This window comes from Buceros rhinoceros, unplaced genomic scaffold (genome assembly GCF_000710305.1).
Source record: "Buceros rhinoceros silvestris isolate BGI_N320 unplaced genomic scaffold, ASM71030v1 scaffold19222, whole genome shotgun sequence".
NCBI classification, from domain to species: Eukaryota; Metazoa; Chordata; class Aves; order Bucerotiformes; family Bucerotidae; genus Buceros; species Buceros rhinoceros.
In genome coordinates, this window is record NW_010400954.1 from 620 (window position 1) to 8601 (window position 7982).

The following is a 7982-nucleotide window of genomic DNA, read 5'->3' on the forward strand; positions in this document are numbered from 1 at the left end:
GGCAAGAAGGACAAAGGCTGACATGGCTGTGCCTCAGTGACTAACAGCGGGGAAAGGAGAGACAGGGCTGGAATATGCTGGAGGTGTTCGGCTGTGTAGCAAAAGCGCTTGGACTGCAGCAAAGCTGGCAAGAACCACTGTCTGAATGTGGAGCAGCTTTATGGGGCAAGATAGCTTTATGGGGGACAGCACTGTTGGAAGATGATCCTTGCCACGCTTCAAGGGTGGCAGCACTGATGTTAAGAAGCTGGGGTTCAAATAGTGGAGCTGAGACCTCCGCGTATTGCCAATACCCTGAAACTAGAGCAGGCTCTGTCTTGTGGTATCTGGACCTAAGTGTCAGGTTATCAGTTTGTTAATTTACTGCCTTTTCTCCTCTGGCGTGTGGATTTGTCCAGCTGTCAAGAATGTGCGAGGGGAGTATTATCTGAACGGGCACTGGACAATCGACTTCAGCCGAGTGCTGCATGTAGCTAGCACAGTTATGCACTACGACCGTGGCTTGGAGGGTGATACGGCACCAGAGCTCCTCCATGCCCGGGGTCCCACCACAGAACCTCTCATCATTGAGGTAATTGCCGCTCACCCTAATACTCTTGCTCTCTTGCTTTGCATAGCAGCCCTCGCTTTGTGCAGTGGGAGTGCATTGGTGGGGTCCGTCTGGAAATGACTGGAGAAATGACAGGGACACCAGGAGTCTTACAAGGCTGTAAGCCCCCAACCGAGACCAAGGTGGTCTTCTTGCACAAATCACGCTATTTTCTGCTCTGGTTTTGTTTCCCAGAAAGGAGCAGGGCAAGGCTATAAGTTGTCTTCTTACCTATTCCCTTGGGCTCTGACTTTAAGGGAGGGGGAAGTCAGCACCAAACTGCGTTGGGACAGGGACAGGCTCTAGGGCTCTCCCTGTTAGAGTGTGCTGTAGGCCAGGAAATGGTGCTCACTGTCACAGCAGCAGCTGGATCTTCTGACGCTGAGAAGGATGAGTGCACCCTTCTCTGAAAAATAATGCTCTCTGGGGGATGAATGCTCATAGAAGGCAAGGAGAAAACATGGCATAGAGAACAAGTGCTCCTTGAACAGGATGGGCACAAGTCCGCTCGAACCCTCGGACATGGCGGGGAAATGCTGTGAAGGGTCAAAGTGCTGCTGCTGTTGCTCCCCTCACTTTCTCCCATGCTTTCACAGCTCATCAGCCAGGAGCCGAACCCAGGGGTGCAGTACGAGTACTACCTGCCCGTGCACGGACAGCCCTCGGGTTACAGCTGGAGCTACGGTTCCTGGAGTGAGTGCAGCTCCGAATGTGGAGGAGGTGAGGGGAGAGGACCCGCTCTCTGGCTGGTGTGGGGTTTGTGTCTGCACCCTGAAGACAGTGTGCCTGTGTGCTGCCCTCGGCAGCTGCTTCCCATCAGTCTCCTGCTGGAAGACAGCACAGATATCTGCAGGAGGCAGCTCAGGTTTTGTCAAGGAAGGGTCCTGCATGGAGCCAGAACAGGACTCTGCCCCATGCCTTGTCCTGTCTTATTTTCCATGCCCTAGCCCTCAGACTTGTTACTGGGATCTGATAAGAATCTCCATAGATGGCCTTTCTTTTGTTTTGCTTTAGTTCTTTATGTCCTTTTCAGGCCTTTTCAACCACTTGAGAGGTCCTCTCCAAACTGAGCTGGCCTGCATAACTGAATTACATCAGTCCTCTCTACCACAGCCTGGAAGATTACCTTCCCAGGGGGACTGTCACATCTCCTGGGGTGTTACATCATATTTAGTTAACAGATTCTTCCATGAGTAAAGTTAAGGATTTTAAGCTTATTAAAAAAAAAAAAAAAGGAAAAAAAAAAAGAAACAACCCCCACCCCATAAAACAAAATTAATAATTTTAAACTTATAAAAAAAAAAAAAAAGGAAAAAAAAAAAGAAACAACCCCCACCCCATAAAACAAAAAAACTCTCCAGCTGACAAATGTATAGAGTTCCTATCAACCGATGGCCATTTCAGAAGCTTTTGCTATATTGTGGTTGTAGGTGCTGATGTTGTCTTTGCCTGGGCGCTCTCGCCCTGTAGGAAGCATGAAAAGTTGCAAATTTTTCTCCTGCATCCAGCCTTCACAAGACGGACCTTCTGAGTCTGACTGAAGGCCCCCAGCTCTGCTGCTGTAGACTGCACATACCATGCAGGGTTCCATGATGAACAGCGTACACCACCGTATGAATCTGGTGCTTCCCTCGTGAGTCTCAGTCCAAAAAATGGCAGGATAATGCCCCATAGCTACACAGAAACATTCTGTCTCTCTTGGCCTTCCCGTAGACTCCTGTACTGTGGGGAGGCATCGTTTGTACATGTAGTGACAGAGCAAGAACTGCACCTGACACTTTCCCAGCTTGGCTGGGACAGATGTGGGTTCCGCACTACCTTAGAAACTTGTCTTGCTGACACTGGTGCGCTGCAAACGTAGTCCTGGGTGGCTTGTGTTGACCAGGGTACTCTCTTGCATCTCCTTTAGGTTTCCAGTCCCGCTTGGTGTTTTGTACCATAGACAATGAAATTTATCCAGACTATATGTGCAGGAATAAACCACGACCAGACAATAACCGGACATGTGGCCATCAGACTTGTCCCCAGACAAAACGGTAAGATTTCCTTTCTTCTTCTGGACTCTGACTTCTTCCTGAGGTCAGGAAGAATGTTTTGGAACCAAGAGAAATAACGACCTTTTCACTTCTCCTGCCTTCCAGCATGGTTCTCCACAAGGAAGTGTTTTACTTCTTAGAGAAAGCTCAAGGCAAGGGATAGTGACGATAACACTGTGATGACCATTTCTGTGTGCACAAAGAAAGGAGTTGATACATCCTATGCTCATTTCGTAGACAATGCTTTGCAGTGTGTTTGTGGACGACAGTCTTCTGGCCTGTGCCGGAGACAGGAAATAGATTCTCTGGGTTTTGTTCTCTTCAACTGGAGCCTGCAAAACCAGAGTAGGTGATCAGAGCTGGTGTCATTTTGTGTAATTCCTGCATTCCCATTGTCCTTGCTCTTAGAAAGGAATGAATCCGGGAATCTTTTCATTCTCTGCCATTTTCAAACCCCTTTACCCAGCCATTTCCACCTTGTCCCTGTCTGGCATAGCCTTACAGTTGGCTTCACTTGGCTCTTAGATGGGCAACCAGAGCTGTAACCAGAGCCTTAACTGTATCTCACTGTGTATCTGGTGGGTGCAGCGAAGGCCTCTGAGAGTGCTGTTGTGGACGAGAGGGCACTTGGAAACCTGGGAGCATTTCTGAATACATGGTTGCCTGTAGCTACTTGTTCTAAGCACTTTAAACCTTTCATTTTATGTATAAAGGACTTCTTACATCTATCTGCCACAAGTCCGGAGTCCCAGTGGAGCACGGAGCTCTCAGATGAAGAGGTAACATGGAGAAGGAGCTTACAGAAAGCACAGGAATTCAGCTACTCTCTTCTGCTCTCCACCCAGTTGCCCACTGGGACCTGCGGGGGCTTTTCTCTTTGGCTCTGGTGGTAGCAATGGGTGGCGCTTTGCTTTTGAGTCTTGCCAGTGGAGGTGATGGTGGAGGGTGCCGGCTGGCAGCTTCGCTTAGGTGGTTTTGTGTGCTTCTAGTAATGTGATTCTTATGGGACTGGGTTTCTTTATAGCTTTTGGCTGCTTATCCTGACAACCATTACTTATTCTCTGGAATCAGGGTAAAGAGGTGAAAAGACGTTCTGGAAGATTTTTTGTTTGATTTCTCAAGATAAAAGAAAAAAAAAAAGCAGAAAGGAAAAGAGAGGATGATGGATTGGGCAGCTGGAACACTGGCCAGGATGCCAGTGTGCATAGCAAAAGCCTCAGAGTTTCTTAAAAGCTCTTTCTTGGGCATGGACCCTATAGCAGGCAGAGAAGTGCCTATAAACTGTGATGAGTACAAGGATGAGACAGATACGATACCTACAGTGCACACCGAGGTATGAGAAGTTAAAAAGATCACCCAGCAAGCTGCTAATGGCTTAGGACTTGCAATTCTTTGCCCTCTGATGAGGGTCCCAGCCTTATGGTTGACCTTGTCTTACAAAGGAAATGAAACAAGTGCCAGAGAAGATCTCTTGGCTCGCAATTGAAGGAAGCTGTAGGTGAACCCATCCAGTTGATACAGCCTTTCTAAAACTGTACGTTTGCTTTACGGGAGAGAGAATACGGCTGGAGGGGTGAGGTATCCCCGCTGGAGGTTCTGAAAAGTCTTGATCAATGAATTTGTTTTGAGCCCTGCAACCACTCCACTCTAAGTAACTTTTGCTTGCCGTGGTTGTTCCCTTTCCAATGGGAATATCTTGTTTTATAGTGAAGGCCATTCAGTTTTGGAATAGTATTTGCATCTTTAGTGATAAAGAAAGGTGTCTTAAGGAGATGAACATGGCTGAGTCTGCTGTAGAGTTTCCGGTAGGATCCGAATGTGACCTGGCTGGCTGAAACTCATTTTAGGGGTGGTGAGGGCAGACCAGGGAAGCAGCTGGAAGGCTCAGGGAGAAAACATGAACTGCCTTCACTACCCGGCTGGGGCTCACCTGACTGCAAGAGGAGGTAGAAGCTGACAACCAGATCACCATGATACTCCTCATCCACCACCAGTGCCTTCTGCCTGTGCAGCATGCTGGAGTCGGGAATGAAACATCATGTTGTCTCTGAAGCCAGGCCATGTAAGCTGTGCTCCCAGGAGATCCCTGGGGATCTCTGGGACACAGCAACAGACAAGGGCGGGGATTTTAGCATCCAAAGAGCCCGAATGTTTTGTGGACATTCCCTCCTCTATTTGCAAGGTTATGACCGGTTCAGCGACCAAACACAGGACAAAATCTATTTAGAGTTTTGGGGGCTTTTGTGTGTGTGCTCCTATTAGAGAATTTGGCCAACGGGAGGAATAAACCAGCTTTCTACTGGCTGTCAGCGAAAAGTTGACAGGCGCTTCTGAGAGTGTCTGGCATGGTTTGCAGGCAGAGTGAGGTCTTGGCTTGGTTTCACTGTCTCCGACAATGGCTGGACTGCGGTGGTTAGGCTGGTGTGGGTTGGTTTTCCTTTAGCTAATCTGGATTATTTTCTTTTTGTTTTTTCTTTCTTTTTCTTTGATATTGCATTCCAGGCATGATATTTTTGTAGCCATCAGGAGACCAAAAGCCATGGAGAGAAATCTTCCCCCTCTGGGAGAGCTCTGCTCTTCCAGAGAAACAAGTGTTTTGCAGCAGGGGATTTGTCTCTGGAGTGGGGCTCGTGCTCTGCACTGCCAGTTAAGCTGGGTAGCGCTTGGTCAAATGGGAACTCGCCTCTGACACTGTTCTGCAAAGGGACTGATTGCAACAGGCAGTTGGCACTGACCTTCCCCGTGCCTCTGAGTGGTTTAGCTGGGCTTCCGTTTCTTTGCTTGACTCTGTGACCTGCAGGTGGAAAACAGGGGAGTGGGGATCCTGCTCGGCTACCTGTGGTGGAGGCATCCAGACTCGCTCTGTTTACTGCGTGGCATTTGACGGTCAGAGCTCCCAGGGGGTGGTGGATAATGCTGAGTGCGTGGCCTTCGCGCAGCAGCCTCGCAGCCGTCAGCCCTGCAACATGAGACAGTGTGCGAGCTGGAGCACGGGGCCCTGGTCAGAGGTGAGTTTGTGGGGGGGAGTAACTGCCTCTTGATACCTGCAGAGGCAGGATCTGCTAAATCTTGGGGATGAAGAGCTAGGCTCCCTTTCTGGGACTGTAAAAGGTGTATGTCGCTGGATACGTTGTGTGCAGAGATATAGGACTTGTCCCTCAGTCCCCTCCAGCTATGCCCTCCTATAAACATCACTGTTCCTCAAAACTGTTCATGCCTTTGCACCTCTGCTCCTCTGTTTTCATGTTCTCCCTTCTCTGGTCTGCCAGTGATTTCCCTACCTTTGTATTTTTACGGGATCCTCCGGACCTGGCACTGGCTGTTTCTGAGTCAGGCCTGGTGAAAACGGAGAGCGGGCACGAGAGCTGCTGCCCGTCAGCTGCGGATGCGCAGTAGCACTCCCTCCTCTGTAAAAGAGGAGCGCAGGGCTCCTGCCGGAGCTGTTTGTTTCCATACACCTAGTGTCCTTCGTGTTCCCAGCCCTGGACAGCAGTCCTACAGTCACCGCAGCTGGTGAGTAAGATACTTGTGAAACCCTGAAGACATGGCCGCGTGTCAGTGCAGGAGTCCTCCAAACACTGCTGCGTGGTGCATTTTTGATGCCTCTCTGCGTTCATATCTCCAGGAGAGGAAACCGACCGAACTGTATGTGCTCAGGACTGCCAGCTAGGCATTTAGAAGGCTTCTTGCATGCTAAGAGCTTAGAAAGTGAAGGTAGTGTCTGCTCAGTCCCTAAAGCACAAGAGGATTTCCCGCTTTTAAAAGTAGTATATGCATGCTTGCAGCATTTGACCTACAATCTTGTGCTGGTACTTTCTCTGAGCAGCGCAGCAGCATCAAATGCAGCTCTGAGGCATGATAATCTAGACTCTAAAGTCCTTTTTTTTCTTTCCTTTTGTTTTTTTTCTCTTGTGACGTGTGAGGTGTGAATACTGAGATGACTTCAGACTTGTGGAGTTAGAGCACTTTCTGGGGATGGCACCAAGTGTTGTGTTCTTGCAAACAGATTCCTGAATGATTCATTCTGGAGTTCTCAGAAGTGACTATGTTTTGTGCACTCTCAGAGATAAAAGGTCACTCTAGTAGACGAGTGCTGAAACTCAGCTGGGAAGCTCATCTAAAGTAATTCAGACTGTCCCCAAACTAATGCTCTCCATAAGAGACCTTGGCGATTCATGAAGAAACGGGCTGTATTTCAGGAAACATTACTGTGAATTTAAGAGAGAATTGAAAATGTTACTGGTTACTGGTATAGAAGTGTCACAGCTCCACACCATAAAAATGGAGAATGAGGTCTTCAGGCAGAAGACATGAGCAATAGAAGAACCTTATCTTTTTATCTTCCCTTGAATTCTTTATCTCAAGCCAGTTTTAATCAGGAGTAAATAACACGGGTTTCCAGGTATTTCCTTCCATTTATTGTTCTCAGTGTATCCTGCAGTATTGATGTTTTTCCAGAATCATTTTCCATGTCTTCTTTGGTAGGTAGTCATCAAGAGAAATTATATGACTAGGCCAAAATCATCCAGTGAGTTCCAGATCTCCCAAACCCTATGCACCATACCTTTCTGTCTCTTCTACAGCATAAACAACTACTCTGCAAACTCCCATCCCTGATTATTTTAATGATTCTTGACGGTTTTAGGCAATCTTAGAACGGTGCTCTGGCCTAATGTTAAGGAGCACAACCTCGAAATGCAAGTGGAAATCAGTTGCTTCTATATAACGATGGGCTCCTTTCTGCAGTGCTCAGCCAGCTGTGGGGAAGGGGTCCAGACCCGGACCGTGAGCTGCAGAACGCAGCAGGGCACTCAGGCGCAGGACTTCGCTTGCCTGATGGAGCCAAAGCCATCAGCCACCCAGCCCTGCCTCAACGAGAGCTGCGTCCAGGAAATCGGCTGGCACGTTGGAGACTGGGGCCTGGTGAGCACCGCGCCTTTACGGTTCGCAAATAACTGATGACGCTGCTGTGCACCTTGCAGGCAAGCTCAGATCTGTGCAGTCCGCACATCGGCTGAGGCTGGGAGCACGCGCTGCGTCATTACCGGTCTCCTGGCCCACTGTTGCCTTGTGACTGGCACTAGCAATGCTCCAGTTAATCTGCTGCCTGCTTTGTATGCAGCTGCTACAAAAATAAATCCTTCTGAGGGGAGGATTATAGTTTCAGCGATAGTGGCAAAATGCAGCCAATAAGATGAAACGATCCACCCTTGGTGCTTATTCCCAGTTCTTCACTCCATCGCTGTGAAGAGCAGAACAGCTCTCTGGCTGAGCACGGCTTGGAGCTCCGGGCTTCAGGGCTGGTCATTGTGTTTGGCGATATGGTTTAAAGTACATTTTTGTAATTGTTCGGATAA

At 48.7% G+C, this 7982-nt stretch overlaps 1 protein-coding gene across 1 annotated transcript in view; it reads left to right on the forward strand.

Annotated features, from left to right (window-relative positions):
* Positions 1-398: 398 nt before the first annotated feature.
* Positions 399-7982, forward strand: part of PAPLN (papilin, proteoglycan-like sulfated glycoprotein) — a gene marked incomplete at its 5' end in the record, with an annotated part of 21493 nt that continues 13909 nt past the window's right edge. The window contains 6 exons of the mRNA XM_010132110.1: positions 399-571; positions 1186-1309; positions 2499-2625; positions 3339-3404; positions 5426-5633; positions 7372-7548. Of these exons, the coding sequence (XP_010130412.1) occupies positions 399-571; positions 1186-1309; positions 2499-2625; positions 3339-3404; positions 5426-5633; positions 7372-7548 (875 nt within the window). The remainder of the gene's footprint in view (positions 572-1185; positions 1310-2498; positions 2626-3338; positions 3405-5425; positions 5634-7371; positions 7549-7982) is intronic.